General features: G+C 59.0%; 1 protein-coding gene across 10 annotated transcripts in view; it reads right to left on the bottom strand.

Annotated features, from left to right (window-relative positions):
• The window catches only part of IQSEC1 (IQ motif and Sec7 domain ArfGEF 1), a 352,756-nt gene that overhangs the window by 117,919 nt on the left and 215,003 nt on the right, over nucleotides 1–19,834 (bottom strand). For 3 of the 10 annotated variants that reach the window (XR_011496628.1, XM_070493498.1, XM_070493492.1), the window contains exon 1: nucleotides 3,327–3,477. The exons of 5 other annotated variants lie outside the window; for them this stretch is intronic. Coding sequence is in view for 2 of the 5 variants with exons in the window: in XM_070493486.1 (XP_070349587.1) it covers nucleotides 9,467–9,534 (68 nt within the window). In the remaining 3 variants the exon portion in view is untranslated. Of the gene's footprint in view, nucleotides 1–3,326; nucleotides 3,478–9,466; nucleotides 10,015–19,834 lie in introns of those variants that run through there. 2 more of the 10 variants (XM_070493486.1, XM_070493496.1) reach the window with 2 other exon arrangements.

Genomic DNA, 19,834 nt, shown 5'->3' on the forward strand with positions numbered 1-19,834 from the left:
AGACTTTTTCACTTCCATGAGCCAACCAGGCCCCTTTTCTGCATAAGCCTGTTTGATTGGGATTTTCTGTCACTTGCAACTAGAAGGGCCCTCACTGACAAACTGTGGCTCGGCCGGGTAGCCTGACAGCCCCGAGGCCACAGATCTGAGAGATTCACACTAAAGTCTGGGCTCTCCACCTACTCCAGCAGCCTGACTGCACCCCAGAAACCTGCCCCGGTCCTGGATTCCAGGCCCAGCTGACAGCTGGGCACGGCCCGCACACCCTGCTCTGCCTGGACATAGGCCTCTGACCTCTTTCCCAGAAGCAGCTGAAGTCACATTAATTTGGATTTCTGGACATTGGTTTGCTCATTTGCCAAATGGGGCTAACAGTCCCTCCCTCACAGACTTGCAGTGAAGATCAAAGGGCGCCTCACACTGGCCCGGCCCATACAGGACTCAGAGAGCAGAGGCCACAGTGTGGGCCCTCCCACCTGCCCTCCCCTGCCCCAACTCGGGCCACATGGCGCTCCATACACACTCTGCCCACGCCTGGCCAGTCCTCCCATCTTGGCAGTAAGCCCACTTCTGGGCAGGGGGCTTGCAGGCCGAGCTGCCCCAGCTCTCTGATGGTGGGGGTAGGGGTCCCACACAGCCCCTACTCGCTCCAAGCCCAGGGGAGGGGGCTCCGGTTAGGACGAGGCTGGCAGGCCTCCATGAGATGCGAGGACCGGTCAGGTCCCTGGACTGGGTGCCCTACACAGACCCATCCCCAGGAGAAAGGGTCATCGGGAAAGTGTCCAGGCCTAAGGAAGACTCTCATGCTTCCATGGACATGGGCTCTTCAAGGTGCGGCAAGGGAAGGGGCAGGAGGAGAGAGCCACCAACTGGAACTTATTTGGTGACCATGAAACTATCTCCTTTTGTGCTCACACGAGTTGGGCTTGGGGAAGGCGCCACCTGAGCAGCCTTGCACGGGGGAGTGCCGAGCTGGGCCTGGACGGGCACCTGTTGGACCCCAACGTCCGCACAGCCGCTTCCTGCTGGGAGGGTCAGGAGGGGTCCCACGGGATGGTGGCGTGTGAAGGACCTCCCAGCAGAGCCACGCTGAGGACGGTCATGTTATAACAGGGACTCGGTCTGGGGACTTCCAGAAGCTTCAGGAGAAGGAGTGGCTGTGGATGGCCAGGTCCCTTCAAAGCCCAGATTCCTCTCGGCTGTGCAGTAGTGACGCTCAGCCCCGTTCGCCATGATCTGCTTAGAGCCCCAGGAGTCCCACAGCTGCGCGGGCTTCTGGCCCTCTCGGGCCGCCAGCTGCTCTGCACACTGACTTCACATCCACCCACTTTTTAATCTGTTAACTCCGCTTCACCCTGAGCAGTGACATCTGTGAGGTGATGAATATGGCGCGCTGGCTGGCTTTGTTTTCTAATGGGTCATATCTAGCCATGAAAATAAAACACGTGGGCCAGGTGCCCCTCCCCAGCTGCCTGCCCCCTTCTCCTGCCTTTTATTTGGTTTGTTTATCACTATTGTATCTTCGAAGGCAAGACAGTGCTTGGCACACATAGGTGCTCAATGAACGTTTGTCTGATGACCGAATGAATACATGAACACATAATGAGCCTGAAACTCTGCACGGAGTCTTGGAGTGCTTCAAGGCTCCCGACTCCAGCCAGCCGGATCGCAGGTGAGGACACGCAGCCTCGGAGGGAAAGGAGCTTGTCTGAGGGCCCCAGCAAGCCAGCAGGGATGCCTGCCCCAGAGCCCAGCTGTCCTGGCTCCTGGTCACGCTGTTTCTGTCCCACCCTCAGGACAGAATGGGCCTCCCCCTCAGAAAGGCGTTGGTGGGTCCCCGGCTCCTCAGCTTACACCCCAGAGCCCAGCAAACGCAGGGCTGGAGACCACTGAGCTGGGGGCCGGAGCTCTGGGCCCTGAGCTGCCTCACCACCTGCGGTCCTCTCATGGCCCCCTGGCTCACTGGGGTCATCAGGGAGCTCCACGGATGGGTCAGAGGAAGCCTTTGGTGACCCATGTTGGGACAGCAGCCCTGGGAGCTCTCACTCCCACAGCCAAGCCTCCCCTGACCCCTGACCCCAGCCCCGGCTCTTGAGGCCAGTGGGACAGACAGCCCTCCTTACACTGGAGTCCGAGCCACTGCAGACGGAAAAACTGAGACCCAGTGATGAGGCAGTCAGGAGATCATTCACCCCTGTTCCCCGCATTCCAGAGGCTGCATGACACACTGAGGGGGTGGGACTCACTCCGAGTTCAGGCCCCAGCTCCCCAACTTGCCCGTTTGGGGACATTGCACAGGTGTCCTGACACCTGGGCCTGAGTCGCCACATAACCAATGGTGACAGTTATTTCCTTCCCAGGATTGTTGGGAGGTTAGATGGGGAAGCAAGAGTCAGTAGGGAATCTCCGAGGCGCAGATGGCCCCAGTTCCCCGTCTCGCTAAAGGGGATTTCCCGAGGGAGAGCACCAAACAGCCTCACCGAATCTCATTCCGTGTGTCCAGGGCTGCCCATCTACCAGGGGACCCTGCCCCAAGTCCCTCCTGGCCCTGAGATCTGCAGGTCCTCAACGCCCCACTCTGATCATTTCAGAAAGGAGCTGAAGTCATCAGCGCCTCATGGGGGCTCCTGATGGGACACACTGGGCCACTGCACAGAGGGGGACATGACCCAGGGAGTGTTTGGGGAGACCTGCCCAAGGCAGCATCCTCTTAGCACAAAGCTGACCTCGATGGACTGCCAGACGGTCGGGAATCCTAGGTCCTGGAGCCTGGGGAAGCTTCCGCTCGCTCTGCCCGAGCGCCCAGGGCTCAAAGCCCACGCTCCTCGGGGTGAGGAGCAGCAGTGGGTAGGAGACTGTACCCACTGCACTCCGGGCCCAGGGCAGCTGTGTGACCTCTGGAGGCCTCAGTTTACCCAGCTGTTGAATGGGCGTGGCCAAGAGTCCCTCTTTCTCAGGGTGGTTGTGAGAGCCCCAGGCAAAGAACCAATCGGCCTGAGGGGGTTGAGGGGCCCCAGACCTTCCTCCCGGCCTGGGGCCCGTCTAACGCCCAGGGGAGCGAAAGGCAAGGACTTCCCTCCTGCAGCCCAGGCCGCCCTTCCAGCAGCTGCGGGAAACACCTGGGGTCCGGAGCGCGGCGGCCTGCGTGCCATCCAGGCAGCGAGGGGAGGGCGTAGAAAAACTGTTCCAAGAAAGAGCGGGAAGGCGACGAGAGCCGCGGAGACCGCACCACGCAGGCTGCCCTGCCGGTAGGTCGGTCGGTGGGCAGCCCCACAGGCTTCTCAGGCGGCCAAACCCCCGCCCCCCCGACAGGCGCTGGTACTCACAGTGTCTCAGGGGAGAGGGCGGAGGTCCTCCTGGAGGCACGGCAGAGGCACGGGCCTGCCCAGCGGCCCCTGGGGACCAGCTGCGGACCCTCCCTGCTGTGGAGCCTGACGTCTGACTTCCTCCCTGCTCAGCCGGTGTCCAGGAAGCCACGCCCCGGGGAGAGGGTGCCAGGCGCCCTGGGGCCCCCGCCCCCCTACGCCTGGGCCCCGGACACTGTCCGAGGGCTCCTTCAGGACCTGGCCAGTCCGAATGGCCTCACCTGGCAGGCCCAGAGGCTCCGGTCAATAAATAATACAGCTCCCTGCCCAGCCAGTCTCTGGCGGCTGATCGCGTTTCGGGGCCACTCGAGTTTCGGGCACCAGGCTGGCTGGGTCTCTGGTCACACGGGTGCCGACACTCTCACTGAGGGCCAGCCTGAGCAGGCCGGACAAAGGCGCATGACAGGTGGCCCTGGAGAGAGGCCGCCCTACTGACTCTGACGGCAGCTCTGGCCCCAACAGGACCTGGGGGAGGGGAGCGCATCTTTGAGGCCCCCATGCACTCAGCTCTCCATCCCGCACCAGTGGGGTCACCTGGGGAGCCCTCTCACCACTGTCCCTCTGCCGGCCACCCCCATTCCTGGAGACCATGCCTGGGCCCCTCCCCCAGGGCTCTGGTCCCCAGCTGAACTCCCACTGCCAGTCTGCCAGTCTGTCTCCTTTGGCATCACTCATCGTCCTTCTTCCAGACAGTGGTCACCGCCGCTGACTGGTCTCTGGGTCCCCTCAGCCTGCCCCTCCCTCTCCACAGTCCCATTGCCTCACAGCAGCTCCAGAGATTGTTTAAAACAGAAAGCACGTCGTGTCACCATCCTGCTCAACCCCGCCTGTCTCTCCCCTGCCCCAGGGTGCTCTTGAGCCCTCGAAAGGAGCTGGCCCTGCCGACCATGGTGGCTACACATTCCTCCCCTCCCAGGCCCTGCCCAGCCTCCTCTGAGTTCTTCAAACATGTCGGGCATGCAGGCACCTCAGGGCCTTTGCACCTGCTCACTCCTCTACCTGGCATGCTCGTCCCCAGGTCTTCATGAGCTCACTCCTTCCTGCCACTCTCAACTCAAGGCCACCCCCAAAACAGGCCTTTCTTTTTTAAAAAATAGTTTTATTGAGATATAATTCACATCCCATAAAATCCATTGAAAGTGTACAGTTCAACAACTTCAGTATACTCACAGAGTGCGCAAATATCACCACCATCTAAGTTTAGAACATTTTCATCTTCCCCAGAAGAAACTCTGACCATTAAGTGGTCACTCTCCATTTGTCCTGCCCCAGCCGTAGGCAACCACTTATCCACTTGCTGTCTCTGTGGACTTGCCTCCTGTGGACACTCACATGGGCAGAGCCACATGCTCTGCTCTTTCACGCCTGGTGCATCTCACTGAGCACGTGGTCCAGGTTGGTCCACATCGTAGCACGTGTCAGCATGGCATTCCTTTTCATGGCTGCCTAACCTTCCACTGTAGGGAGGCACCACAATGAGCGTTTCCACTCTTCAGTCAATGGACACCTCAGAAGGGCCTTTCCTGACCCGCCAGCTCCCGCGGCCCCCTCCGCCCCAATCACTCTCTCATCTCTCCCAGTTTTATCCTCTGGCCTCTGACCGTTAGACATCTTCATCTGTTTGTTTTGCTTCTCTCCTGCCTGGGCTGTCTGCCTACTCACTGCTGTGTGCCCAGGGCCTAGCACAGGCCTGGCACACCGGAGGTGCTCAGCCTCTCCACTGTCGGCGGGGCTGCCTGTGCTCACGCAGTCTCTCTGCCTGGCTCTGAGCTCTTTGAGGACAAGTGCCAACCTCGCCGAGTGAGCGCCCTCCTCACCAACGACCTGGAGGGAAACGAATCAGCCAGGCTCCCCTCTATCGGGTGGGCAGCACCTCCAGGGTGCACGTTAGCTGGCTGCACGTGAGGAGGTCTACTGAGCACCTGCCATGGTGCCAGGCACAGTACAGGTCTTCAACTCCCACGCAAAGACCGATGGGAATGGGCAAGAGAGCAGCCAGGGGCAGGGTGGTGGGGGGAGGGCAGGCCTGCAGGGCTGAGGCGGTGGGGAGTCCCAGGAGTGAAGGGGTAAAGCAGCTTCCCGAAGAACCCATGTGTGCTTTGGGTAGTGCCCAGAGCCAGGGCCGGAGCCGCTTGGCTCCACCCTGCCCAGGACCTCCTGCCCTACACTGTACTTGGCTCTGGTCCTGCCCAGAGAGGGGCAGGGACAGCCAGGGCCTGTCCAGAAGGGGAAGGAGGTGAGGTGGGGACTGGAGACCCATCCTCAGCCTCAGGAGTCCTGACCATTGCAGGCTGCGCCAGGACACAGCGGCAGACGGGGTGGGGTCGGTGCACAGAACCAGCCCCCCAGTGTGTGCGCTTGTGTAGGGAGATATCACAGGAAGAGAGGGCCAGTCCCAAGCGGGAAAGACTTCCCGAGGTCAGAGCTGCCCAGGCTGTGAGGCGGTGAGCTCCCTGTCCCATGAGGTGTGCGCACGGGGCCCCCCACCGAGGGGCATCAGATGGCTAATTGTCTGGGAAGCTCCCTGGAAGCTCCCGGAGCCTGGCTGCCAGCTGCTCCCCAGCCCTCCTCCCCAGATGCACCACGGGTGGGAGGGGGAGGGGCCAGGGTCTGCTCAGCAGGTTCCCCCCACTCCATCCCACACCCCAAGTAGGCTGCCCCTGCCCACCAGGCAGCTCAAATGCCCCACTGGCCCTCAAGGCACAAAACTGTGTTTCGTTTCCAAAATAACACCAGATGCAAAAGTGATTTTCCTGCCTGATCCCAGAGGCTGAGGACTATGAGTACCACAGACTAAAGCCTGTGACAGACAGGGACCCAGAGGTGCATGCTCAGAGAGAGGGCTGCTCCACAGCTCCTCCCCCACCCGCCCGGGCAGGCCCACAGGCCCTAAGGGTCAATCTCAGAACAGAAGTCACTGGGGCCGCAGATGGGCTGAGCTGGGTTTCAGACTCAGGCTGCTCTTACTTGCTCTGCCCGCCACGGGGACTCAGAGGGAAGAAGGGGACAGGGCCACAGGGACGCCCTCCACTGGGCACCGAGCCAACAGAACCCATTCAGGATCTGCCCAGGAAGCCCGCCCGATGGCACTGCTCTCCTCACCACACAGGCGAGGGAACAGGCCCAGAGAGGTTTAGCAACATGCCCGAGACTGTACATTGAACAACCTACCGTTGCTGCCTTTGGACCCCGCTGTGCCAGCTCCTAAGTTGTTCTGTCCAGCAGATGGGCCAGAGCTGGAGGGTCCCCTCTCAGAGACCTCAGGCCAAAGTCCCAGAGACCCTGCCCCCAGCTTCCTGGTTGCAGCCACGGAACCCCCAGGCAGAGGGCCAGGGCCGGCCGGCAGCCTGCTCCCCACACGCACCTCGCGCTTTTCCAGATGTGCGCGGACCCGGCCAGGGGCGACAGGCTCGCTCGGAGGGGAATCTGAAGACGCAAGTGGAAAACTATGCGCTCTGATCGCAACCCTCCAATTTGTCCCTGTGGCGGCCGCCAGCCCCGCCTCGGGCCGCAGACCTGCTGACTCAGGTCTCCCCTGGCAGCTGAGGGGGCAGGGATCCCACTGAGGGCCTGCCCTGGATGTGTGTCTGTCTGTCTGTCCTGGGGAGTGGCCTTAGCTCTCTTGGGGTCCCCAACAAAATGGGTTAGGGGTCTGGAGAGCACAGCACGTCTCCTGGAGCCCCCACAGCCCATCTTCCCAGCTAACCACAGAGGGGCCCTGTACTTACGGGTGCTAAGTGGGGGTTTGGGGCAAACCCAGTGCCAATTACGGTGCCCATCCCCAGACCGACTGCTCCTCCACCACTGACGGCGAGGCAGCCATCCCGCTCACACCGGCCCTCGAAGCGGGCCTGCCTGTGGCCACCGTCTGGCTACCAGTGGCCACAAACACTCAGCGAGCACTCCCTATGAGCCACGCCACGCAAGGCTATATACCACACGACCCTGTCACAGCTCTGCAATCATCCCCACTTGGTAGATGAGGAAACTGAGGCACACAGAGGCCAGTCTGTGGGCTCTGCTAGGCTGGCTCCTCCTCCTCAGAGGGGTTGAGCCCCTGGCACAGCACAGCCGGGCCTCCCAGTGTGGAGCCCGCTGCATCCTGTAAACAAGCCCCGAGGTTTCCAGAGCGCCAATCCCCGGAAACCGAGGGAGAGGATGAGATGCAGGAAAATCCAGCTGCGGTTGGAGAGAAAGGCACACAGGGCACTTGCCCAAGCCCGGGACTCGCCCCCCGCCTGGTCCGCCCTCCAAGGTGCCAGCTCGAGGAGGTCTATCCCAGGGTCTAAGGAGGGACAGGAGGCCACCCACTCACTCCAGCGGCGAGCTTTCCTCTCTCCATTCCTACAGCCAGCCGCACGCCCATCCAAGAGAACGCCTCTGCCCTCGTTGGCTGCTCTGTTCTCCTAAAGCCTGCTCGGGACTGAGGACTGTCCCGAAACGCCTCCCACTCACAGCCACCCACCCGTCCAGGCTGAGGCCCAGGGTCCCAGACACTCCCACCCAGCAGCAGGGACAACGGTGGCCATTGTAATGACGGCTTTTTAGCACAGTGAGAGTGAGCTGGGCGGTGGGGTTCCTCTTTCTCTTTGGCTGCCAGGAAGCTCGGCAATGTTCACCTTAACAGAAGGACCTCAGGACCCTGCATATCTCCACTCTGTTCTATTTTTTTCCCAAGGTCATGACATCCTGCTCTAAATTGTGCTTTAAATTCCTGGTCCTGATTTTTTACTATTTAATTTGTTATAGGTATTTCCCATAAGCTATGACAAATATTTGGGGAAGGAAGGAAGAAATGAAGGAAGGTAGTTTTCTGTAGTGTATACACCAGGCACTGAAGGTGGGAAGAAAGAAAGAAAGAGACTATCTTTTTTTTTTTTTCTTGAGGAAGATTAGCCCTGAGCTAACTACTGCCAGTCCTCCTCTTTTTGCTGAGGAAGCCTGGCCCTGAGCTAACATCCGTGCCCATCTTCCTCTACTTTATATGTGGGACACCTACCACAGCATGGCGTGCCAAGCAGTGCCATGTCCACACCCGGGATCTGAACCGGTGCACCCCGCTGAGAAGCAGAGCGTGTGAACTTAACCGCTGCACCACCCGGCTGGCTCCAAGAGACAATCTTCTAATCCCATACCCTTCGTAAAACTCCCCTTTAAGTAAAAAATATGCCCTTAGGTGGTATTCAAAAAGATGCTTCCAAACAGGCAGGGCCTCTGCGCCCCTCCCAGTACAAATCCTGGCCCCGCCCACTCTCCCACGCCCCACACAGACGAGGCGACTGAGACAAGCCCGCTTGGGGTCACACAGGATCCGGCTTCCCACTCCCTGGTCTGAACCCTTTCAGCTGCCGCAGAGGCAGGAGCCAACCCGGGAAGAGGCTGTCTCTCCGCGGGGAGCAAGGAGCTTGGGCTCTGCTCCGCCCCCCTCTCACCCCCACGGCACCGGCACACCTCCCCAGCTGTCTGGCTGAGGTCACAGCGGCCGTAATCGCGCCTGGCACTGTGCCAGCCCTGTTCTTTGTTTGTCACCTCCTTTAATCCTCACACTAATCCTATAAGGATCTGCAGGTGGGAAACTGGGCAGAGGTGACGCCACTTCACACCGCTGACAACGCCAAGGCCGGTGTCAACTTGGGCGGCCTGGTGCCTGGGTCTGGGCTGAGCTCTCTGCCACCAGGCAACTGCCATTGACAGTCTAGGAAACAGCCCTACACTGAGCCCTTAAGGGACACACGTGAGTCCCATTTCACTGATGGGTAATGGGCTCAGAGGTGGTAGGGGACAGGACGAAGGTCACACAGCTGTGCCCAGTGCCAGTGTGTTACACGACAAACGCCAGGTCCTGTGCACATTGGGCAGTCTGCCAACCATGCTATACCTGCCGCTGGCACCTCCAGGACCCACCCGAGCCCCCACCCACTCCCTGCCCCCTGTTCCGCTTGCCTGCCTCCCTTCCCAGTGCAGACTCTGGGTTTCTCCGGAGAGCCAGGCATGGCTTTCCTGCCCTCCACCCCTGCTCCCCCAGCTGCCCTGGCCCTCCCGGAGCTGTGCTGCTGGCCCTGACTCGCCAGGTGCTTCATCCACACACGGCTCCCCCATACCTGAGGGTCCTCACGGAGATGCAGTACTTCCACATGAGGCTCCACACGGCGCTGCCACCACCCTTCATGCCTGGCTAGGAGGAGGAGAGAGCTGCCCGCGGCCCACGGCCACAGCCCTCCGACACTGGTCTCCTCCTGGCCAGGGGCTGGCTCTCTTTGCTGGCTCTCAGGTCACTTCCTTCTTCATGGTGGGAAGAAGAAAGAAAAGTCCCAAAAGCCAGAGGAGAGGGGGAGGCACTGAGTCCCACAGGCCACTGCTGGTCCCAGCCACCGGCCTTGCTGTCCCCGGGCCAGCCTCCGGGCGCCGGCTCCGTTTGGCTGCTCCAGACCCTCTGGCCAGGCGGCCCTCGCAGAGCAGACCCCGTGGCTTCTGCACAACCTTGCGCCTCCTGCCTCCTGCCAGGAGACGGCGGTGGCTGGGGGCCAGGGGAGCAGTGAGTCACTCGGGCGGGCCGGCCGGGTGAGGGGCGTCCGCCGCCCAGTGAGGGAAAGCGTGGCTGCCGGAGCCCAGAGCCGGTCCTGTGTCCAGGGGCTGGCCTGGGACTGGGACCGAGAGGCTGAGCCAGGAGGGAGGGAGGTGGGCGGGGAGGCGAGGGCGGGCCCACATCCTCCCCTAGCTCCCCAGAGGCCTAAACCCAACACCGCCGGAGCCCGCAGCCCGCCCCCCCCCCCCCCCCCAGCCCTGGCCAGCGAGAAAGGGGCTGCTGGCTCTGGGAGGAAGCTCGGCGTGGACAGGGGACAAAGTAAAGGCAAAATCTCGGCTGCTTCCTGGAAGAGCAGCGGGCCCTCGAGGGGCTCCACCCGGTAAGAGATGAAGCTTCCAGCCCCGGCCAGGCCCCTCCTTGCTGTGTGACAGGCCCCTCCTTGCTGTGTGACGGCACTGGGTGCGGCCCGCCCCTCTTTGGCCTTTACTTCTCCCTGACGACCTCAGGCTCGCGGAGCCCTGGACACGGGCCTAAGCTCTTGACAGGTCCAGAACCAGCTCACCTAATTCTCCCAACAGCCTATGAAGTGGATTTTATTATCAGCTCCATTTTACACGTGAGGAAACTGAGGCACAGATAGGGGACGTCACTAACCCCAGGTGACAGACCTAGGAAGTGGCAGAGATGGGATTTGAACCATGGCCCCCTGGCTGTAGGACCCAGCACTGGAAGGACAAAAGCCAGCCAGCTCTGCTGTGTGGAGACGGGAGGCGGAGGCGGGCTAAGGGCTGGGGGCCCCTCCCAGCAGCCTCGGGTCTGAGCCTGACCTGGGTCTGGGGCATTTCCAGACTGGGCCCCAGCTGGAGCCCCTGCCCTCGCCCCCCACCAGCTGCTTCCAGGCCCAGCCCAGGGCAGGCAGCTGGGGCTTCCCAGGCGGAGCCCCCAGGGACAGTGAGTCACGGCTCAAGGTCAGTGCTCACAGACCCACTTCTCCCCACCACAGCCCCCAGGAAGTCCCCCGGAAAGCAGGTGGGCCCGGATCCCAGACCCTGCATGGCCCTGGGCATCATGCACAGCTGCCACTACCGTCATGTCCAGGGGGTGCCATGGCCCCCATTTCACCCCTGAGGAAACTGAGGCTCAGAGAGAGGCATCACCTACACAGACAATCAGGGAGGGTAGAGCTGAGCCTGAGCCCAGGGCTCCAGGTCGAAGCCTTGCTCTGACCCTGGGCCCCTGCCCTGGCCTGTGCAGGATGGGAATTGTGTCTCAGATTCCAGCCTGATTCCCACAGCAAGGACCAGCAGCTGCCTGCTTGTCTGTCCCTCAAGCTGGGAAGAACTTTTTATCTGAAAGCAAGACGGAATTCTACAAAGGCTGTGGTTTCCCTGGGGGCTTTGGGAACCCAAGTTCTCTCTCCTCCTCATCAGAAGCTACCATGATTGGCTTCTACCTGCCATGGGTGCTCCTTGCCCAGCCTCAGCTTGAGTACCCCCAGTGACAGGAAGCTCACTACCTACAAAGGCTGCCCATTCCATCACGGGTCTCCACTGACCTAAGAAAACTCTGCCCTGGACAGGAGCCTCCCTGTCACTGTTCATATTGGCCTCATTTCCTTGTGCCACACAGAGTAAGACCTCCATTCAAGAGTTCATCTGGTCTGTCCTACTAGCAGAAGTTTTCTCAACATCTTTTGTGGGTAGAGGCAGCCTGTTTACACGGCTCCACCTGCTCACCCCTCTACTGACACATCCAGCCACCCACCCTCCTCTCCAACTAACCACCCATGGACTCATTCATCCACTCACATATCCATCACACCCCCCTTTCTTCTTCATCCCCTCTCCCTCTTCCTCCCTTCTTTCCTTTCCAGCCTTCTTCCCTCTCTCCCTTCCCCTCTTTCTTCCATCCACCCATCCATCTATCCATCCATCTATCCTTTGACCATCCATCCATCCCCTCTTCCTTGCATCCATCCATCCATCCATTTGACCATCCACCCATCCATGCATCCCCTCTGGCGTGGGCTGGCCGCTTGCCCCCCCAGAGTCAAGAGCTATAACAGGTGGTTGCAGCGACCTCTTTCTCTTCCTGAGGCATCTTCCTGAACTCTCCTCCCAGCCTCTCTGTCAGCCCTTTGCCTCTCACTTGATCCCCCAGGTTTCCACTCATGGTCTGTCACATCCCTGGCTTCTCTCTTTCTGGTTACCATGCCCTCATGGAGCCTGTCAGGCTCTGATTTCCCATGTCTCCTGGGTCCTACAGCCCAAGGCTCTGGCCAGACCCCCCGGGGCCAGGGCTCGGCACCAGGACACTCAGCACCCAGCTGGGAGGAGTGTTGGTCACGTGCATCTTCCATGCCCATCCTGCACCAAACTGCAGTCATGGCTGACATCTTTTTGCCCCGGAAGTGATATCAGAGAAAGGTGTCATTTTCAGAACCAGAGGCCCAAGACCCTTGTGGGGACCCTTCCAAGTCCCTCTCCTGGAAGACACCCCTGTCACCAAAACCTCTGGAGGGCCCGGGCCTCCCTTCTTTGCTCCTTCTCTTGGCTGCATCCACCTACGTCCCTCTCTTTCCAACAGCATCACATTAGGGCTTCTCTCCTCCCACTTTACAGATGGGGAAACTGAGGCACTGGGGTGGGTGTGGCCTCCCCAGCTCCCACAGGGCAGGGCTTACTTCTCAGACAGGCTTGGGGGTGAGTCTGAGGGCACAGAAGGAGCTCAGCTGCCCCACCCAGCAGGGGCCAACCCATGAGCCATCTCCCACGCTCTCCCTCCTGGGGCGGCCCTTGCAGATCTGCTTTGAGAAGGCCCTGGCTGCCCCGACTCCCTAGCTATCACTCGGTCCAGCCTGGAATCTGAGCTGCATGGCCCCTGGTTGCGGAGGGCAGCAGAGGTTGTCACACAGCGGAGCGCCCGGCGGTGGCTGGGGGGCCCTGGGGCTCCCCCAACAATTTTCACAGCTGTTCTCATCATGTCCCCTCTCGGCCTCTCAACAGCCCTGAGAAGAAGACGTCATTATCCCCACTTAGGGAAAGAAAACTGAGGCTCCAAGGGCTTCGAGGTTTCCTGAAAGCCGACTCATGACACTCCTATCGTCACCAGGGATGGTGGCTTGTCCTTGAGAGCAGGACAGACTCCTCATTCATCTCTGACTCCTTTGTACCTACAGGAGTCATCTCATCTCTCTGAGCCTCAGTTTACCCCTGCCCTCCCAGCTGTGGTGAGGCATAAGTGAGACCAGCTCCACAGAACCGTGTGACCCTGGTGCAAGAGTTAACCCCTCAGGGGCATCTTCTGTAGGGCATTTCAAAAACCCCTGGCACCGCTGGGCACGCATCAGTGCTCAGTGACAGCCACCTCTCCTCCTGCCCCTGTCGGCCACAGGGCAGCAGAGAGGAGCTGGCCAACTGGGCAGGTCCGCATGGAAGCATTCACACCCTTAGTTGTTCCCTCTCCCCAGCCACACAGCCAAAGCCGGGTTCTTCGGAGAGCTGGCCAGCCCTCCACCCTCAGCCTGGTGACTCACACGGCCCACTGGGGATGAGGTCACTGCCGCCCAGGCAAAGAAAAGGATACATTTGTTCCCTGGGCGATGCCGATGCCATGGTGAACTTGGCCTGAGAGGGCAGGACACAGCCCCGGGCTTGTGGTCACTTGAGGGAGGCAGCAGACCCAGGAGGGAGGGCAATGGGTGAGGACCCTGTTCAGGGTGATGGGGCCTGGGGGGTGCGCCCCTCCTCTGAGTCTCAGGCCAACCTCCAGGCCGGGCTGGGCTTATCCTCTCTACTTGCCTGGTGAGGAGTGTCTGCAGGCTTGGGGCTCTGAGACCCCCCAACTTCTGCCTCTGACTCAGGGGCAAGCTACCGCTCAAGCTACTGTCTCACCCACGGATGGGCCCCCGAACTCCACTCCCGGCAGTGAGCTGCAGATGACGGTCGGGTTTACGAGGCCAGATTTCGGCTCCCTCCCTGCTCGCTGGATCTCCTGTGGCCTCTCCAGAGCTCTCCCTGTCCTTGGTCCCTCTACTGCTGTCGACCATAAGGGTTGTTCTAATAGACAACACCCTCCCTTTGGCTGATGGTCACCCACAGGAGAAAGGCCAAACCTAAGCCAGGCGGACAAGCCCTTTGCCTCGTGCCGTCTGCACAGAGCTTCCTGACACCATAGGCGGCCCCTATTCCAGCCATACCCCCCAGCCCTCCTGGGCCTCCAGGGTTACCCACCCTGGACCGGGAATTCCACACCTGAGCTGGTTCCTCTTCACGTGCCTTGCAAATGGCTCTCCCTCTGCTCTGGCCCAGGGATGGCATCTTCAGGCCCACACCCTCTGTTTGCTGTTGGGTGTGGCCAGCGGGAGGCCTGGCAGGAGAGCAGGAGTTGGAGGAGAGAGGGGCAGTCCGGGTAGTCACTGCCATTCCATAGCCACAGTGCCTGGCAGGTGGCCCTCTGCATGCAGCTCTCTCTCGCTCCCTCCCCCATCAGTTCTAGGGCTGTAAGGCCTCCCACCATTGCTGGCCTAGGTGCTACACCCGCTCCTGCCAGCTCCCTCACCGCCGTCCCCTTCCCACACACAGGCATCGTGGCCAGCAGTGCATGTGAACTCTTAGTGAGCTTGCTAGTTCCTGCCAGAACCCAACCCACTATCCTTCAAGGAGCAAGTCAAAGGCCACTACCTCTAGGAAGCCAACTATTCGTCTCTTTGTTCCTTCATCCGCTCAATATGTACTGACTGCCTTCTTCTGCGCCAGGTCCCCCGAGGACTTGGTGAAGACCACCATGGAGCCTGGGAGGGCTGACATTCTGGGAGGAATAACCAGCACCAAGTACACAAATGAACAACCAGGACTTCTGGTGGCAAACTGTGCCGTGAAGAAATGGAATGAACCAGGGGATTTCTTTGGGTGGTAGCTTCCCCTGGCTCCCTCTCCCCCTCAACATCCTCTCCACTTGGGAGCCTGGACCACAGCCGCTCTCCCCTGGCAGGTGCATTACCTGTGTCTGTGGCCCCCTCCCTCAGTGCCCTGAGAGCCCGTGGAAGGTGGGGGAGAGCGTCCACATAGTTCAGCTCTTTGCATGCTCCACAATAACCCGAAGGAGCAGCATCATTATCATCTCCCAGTGGTCACAGGACCACATGGGCTCCCAGCCTCCTGGACGGTTGGCCAACCTGAGTTTTTCATCTTGTTTCAGGCCTAGGAGGCCCCTAAGAGCTCAGGAGTCAGGCAGGACTGGCCATGACTCAGGCCAGGTGTTGGGGAGAAGCCGGAGAAGAGCTTCACAGAGGCCATCTTGGGAAGTGCGAGGGCAGCGTCCAAGCCCCCTACTGGGTGCGCAGGGCCTCGCTTTGCTTGCTGTGCAGAGAGGAGACTGTGGGGGACTGTGGGGGACTGTGGGGGCCAGTGCAGAAGCAAGGACCAAGGAGTAGCTGATGCTTGGCCCCAGGAGGCAGGGACAAGCGACTGCATTCTAGAAACATTCTGGCAGGGATTGCTGATGGATGAGATGAGGCGGGAGAGAAAACAAGGCGTGAAGGTGGTGCCCGGGTTTCTGGTCTGAGGGAGCAGGAGGGTGGAGGTTCTATCAAAGGTCATGGGGACATGGGGACACTAGTGTGGAGCCATTTGGGGGGATAACCAGGTGGGACAAAGTTCCCAGACTGGGGACTATACCCGGTCTAAAGGGACAATCGTTCTGTAGGAATGAGGGCTCTGGTTTTTCAAAAGTCAGAAATTCAGATTTTTGCATAAAAGCTCTTGGTTTTGAGATGTTTGCAATAAACTGAAATATTAAATGCCATGTGGGCTGAGCCCACGCAGGCCAAATAAAGGACATCTGTGGGCGTGGGGCCCACGGGCCGGCTCTCGTACCTTTTGTTCCCTCTCACCTTTTAAGCCTCGCTGTGCTGCCAGCTCCTCCAGGAAGCTGCCCATGACTGGCTGAGCCCCAGAGATGCCTGAGGCTCCTCACAGTCCCTGTGGCCCCGAGAAAACCAGACCGGGAGTGAGCTGGGAGGTGGGCATGCAGTTTGCTCATCAGTTTCTGGTGCACCCAGCAAATGATTCGGCCCAGAGGGAGAGTTAATGAATGCATATCTGCTCTCACTTGATCCCTCTGCCTTTCTTTTTGCAAATGAGGAAACTGAGGCCCAGAGAAGAGAAGTGAGCTGCCGTGGGTGGCATCAGGGGCCACGGCCTGCTCACTGTACGGCCTCTGTTTGTCAGCTGTCTCCAGCAGCAGGTGGCCAGGAAGTATGAAGACAATTGCACAATCTTATCAAGTTTACCAGCGGAGGGAAAACAGGATCCTGGGCAGCTCCTGAGCATCCGTGGGGAGGTTGCGGCGGGGCTGTCTCTCCAGGAACCTGCTATGGTGGCCGCCAGGTGGGGCTGAGGCACAGCCAGACCTTGGCACTGAACACGCCTGCAGGTGGCCTGGCTGTGGGACAGACGAGTCCAAAGGGCAGGGTGTGACATCAGCAGTCAGTCAGAAGGACAGCAGCCCTCCTGGGCTCTCTCTTCTGAGAGTTCTGACCTGGTTCTCTTTTGGTGCTGGGGAGGCAGGCGGTACCAGGGTCTCTGCCCTGAGCTGCCACGTAGGGAAATCTGACAACAGAAGCAACGTGTGCCCGAGCCCAACTCCCCAGCGTCGGAGATGGCAAAATGGAGTCTCAGAGGTGCGAAGTGATTTCGCTAAGGTCACACAGCTGGGAGGCAGCAGATCTGGGGCTCTAATCACGGGTCCCGACTCTAGGACCTGTATCCTTTCCCTGCTTCTGAGCTGCACTGGCCATGGGGTCTTCACAAGCTGCTCCTCACACCCCCACCCCTACCTCAGTGTCCCTTTCCACAAGATGGGGAGAGGAGACCCTGCCCCAGGGCCTTGTGAGGACGGGGACTGGAAGGAGCTGCTGCTGCGGGAGGCCTCTGTGCAGCTACGTGGAGGGTTATGAACGTAAAGAGTGCTCCCCTTGGCTTCCCGCATCTGCGTCTTCTGGGTGTGGCAATCGTGAAAACTCCCGGGAGAGACATATCCAATAACAGCAGTGCTAACGGCTGCTGAGCCTTTCTGCACCAGTGCCTGTGACGGACTCCTTGACCGTTAGGCCGTGCTAGGAGGCAGGCACTGTCATCACCTCATCTAGAGGGGAGGAAGCTGCAGCACAGAGAGGTTTCCCAGCACACCCAGGGCTATATGAAGAGGAAGCAACAGAGCTAGGGTTTGAACCCAAGCAACTCTGCTCCAAAACACACACTATACCCATGCTGCAACACCACTTCCCTGGTCTGGATGGAAGTCCTTCTCAGCGTCTAACCTAAATCCCTTGTGCTGCAGACTGTGCTCATTCCCTAGCTCCTTCTCAGGCAAAGGAGAAAAGCTGCTCCCTTTGAGCCCCATCCCGTGCTGAAAGGCCTAAACCCTTTGGCCCCTGGTTCCCAGGACCCTGGGTTCTGGTGTGCACTCAAGGAGCACTCCTCTTGATGGGGGGTGTGTGTGTGTGTGTGTGCATGCGCACAAGTCCCTCCCATGAACCTCCTTTAAAGAGGACTAGTAAGGACCATCCCACCACGGGCCAGGACCTCACCTCCTCACGGCCCCCTGCCTTCCTCCCTTTTCATCCGCTGCCTCAGGCTGTTTCTCAGCACCAGGACCTGTCTGAGTCTGTCCCTCCTGATCCTTCTCCACCGCTCTCCTCCAGACACAGACAGGTCCCAGCTCTATCCTCACGCCATCTTCATAATGCAGACTCTCTCTGTGGACATTCCAGTATTTAACTTCATGCTATTTAATATTTGCTTTAAAATCAACTGGCTTAAATATTGCACCCAAGTCTAATCAAGCTGCTTGATGTGACTCCCACTTGATAGGAACTACAGGAGACAGAAGAACAGGTTCAGTGACACCGATGGGGAGGCAATCAGCCAAAACCCTAAATGTGGGACACGCTAAAGGCAAATGGCCAATTTCATCAATAAATAAACTGCAAGGATGAAAAAGGAAGGAGAGTGGGGCTGGCTCCATGGCCGAGTGGTTAAGTTCGCGCGTTCTGCTGCGGCGGCCCAGAGTTCGGATCCTGGGCGCGGACACGGCACCGCTCATCAGGCCACGTTGAGGCGGCATCCTACATCCCACAACTAGAAGGACCTGCAACTAAGATATCCAACTATGTACCCGGGGGGGGGTGGGGGGGGGGAGCGCGGTTTGGGAAATAAAGCAGGAAAAAAAAAAGATTGGCAACAGTTAGTTGTTAGCCCAGGTGCCAATCCTTAAAAAAAAAAAAAAACAAGGAAGATTGGCAACAGTTGTTAGCCTAGGTGCCAATCTTTAAAAAAAGGGAAAAAGAAAAAGGAAGGAGAGCTGTACAGGGAGATTGTGGAGGCCTGGAGCGCCACACCGGTCTTCCTAGGATGCTGATTTGAACAAATCGACAGTAAAAAGACAATTTTGGAGACCACTGGGAAAGCTGAACATGAAAAAACGTGTGGAGTGGGTGGAAGAAAGACAAAATACGCGGGGCAAAGCCACGCTCTCTGGTGCAGGCGCCTGCACGGTGGGGACCAGAGGAGCCCTTCACTCTGCTTCCCATTATGTTTCAAATTCACAACAATGAAAAGTTAACAACGCACAGGGCCTGCCCTGTGGCTGAGTGGTGAAAGGTCCGCACTCTGCTTCGGTGGCCTGGGATTTGTGGGTTCAGATGCAGGGTATGGACCTACTCCACCCACCAGCCATGCTGGGGCGACGTCCCACATAAAACAGAGGAAGACTGGCACAGATGTTAGCTCAGCAACAATCATCCTCAAGCAAAAAGAGGAGGATGGGCCACAGATGTTAGCTCAGGGCCAACATTCCTCACACACAAAAAAAGACAAAAAAATAACCCAGTGCACAAAATACCAAATTAATTGGCTTTCACCCTGAATACTTTATTTTAAAGGAAACTTTATATCACTCCCCCAAATGGAAAACTAGTATCACTTGCTGTAAGTAGAAGGTTACCATGAAAACAAGACAAGGCTATTCAATTTCAGGCAGATACTGTTTCCTGCCAAAGGGCTGGGCTTAAAGCCTGCCCCTGCTTTGTTAGGAAGCACCCCTGGGAGAGAAGTGAACTCACTCACGGTGAGCCCGCCTGTACAGGTGAGGTCCAGGAAGCACCTTCTCTCACCTCTGCTCTTCCTCCGTGAGGCGGGGAGCAGCGGCAAGCTTGGGGGCAGATCCACGGGCTGTAGTCCCTGCAACAGAGTGGGGCTCGGCTGCGGGGCTCCGAGCCTCTGCAGCAGCTTGGGGCTTTCTGCATCACACAGTCCAAAAGCTTTAGAGCGGGGGTCCAGATGAAGAAACTGAGGCCCGGGGCGGGGGGCACTGCCTAAGGTCACACGGCAAGTCTTGGGGCGGGGGACTGGGAAACACAAGACTCCAGGTGTTCTGACCTTCTGCCTTATGATCTTCTAACCTTTCCCTGGTTCACAGATGTTTACTGAGCACCTGCTGTGTGCCAGGCATGGAGGATTGAGGGCAGAAGTGAGCAGGACAAAGTCCCATAGACCCAGTGTTTGGAGACAGGAGATGGAGGAGACAAGTGTGAAGCTAATGAATGAGATGATTTCTGATGTTCGTGACGGAGATACAGAGAGCTGGGGATGTGGAGGAGGACAACTGGGGGACAGCTGCGCTGGACAAGGGGATCAGGGAGGACCTTTCTGAGCAGATGACATTCCAGCTGAGGCCTGAAGGACTCACAAGGAGGCAGAGGGGAGATATAGGGGCGGAGGGCTCCCAGAGGAGCGAGAGCCTGAGGACCTGCAACCAGCCCGCAGCAGCTCCTGACTTTTTCCTCTTAAACATTGTGTTCTGAAGTAATTTCAGACTTCCATAAAAGTTGCAAGAAGGGTGCTTGTATGTCCTTCAGCCAGATTCCCCGCATGTCAGCGTT

Source organism: Equus asinus, chromosome 21 (assembly GCF_041296235.1).
Source record: "Equus asinus isolate D_3611 breed Donkey chromosome 21, EquAss-T2T_v2, whole genome shotgun sequence".
NCBI classification, from domain to species: Eukaryota; Metazoa; Chordata; class Mammalia; order Perissodactyla; family Equidae; genus Equus; species Equus asinus.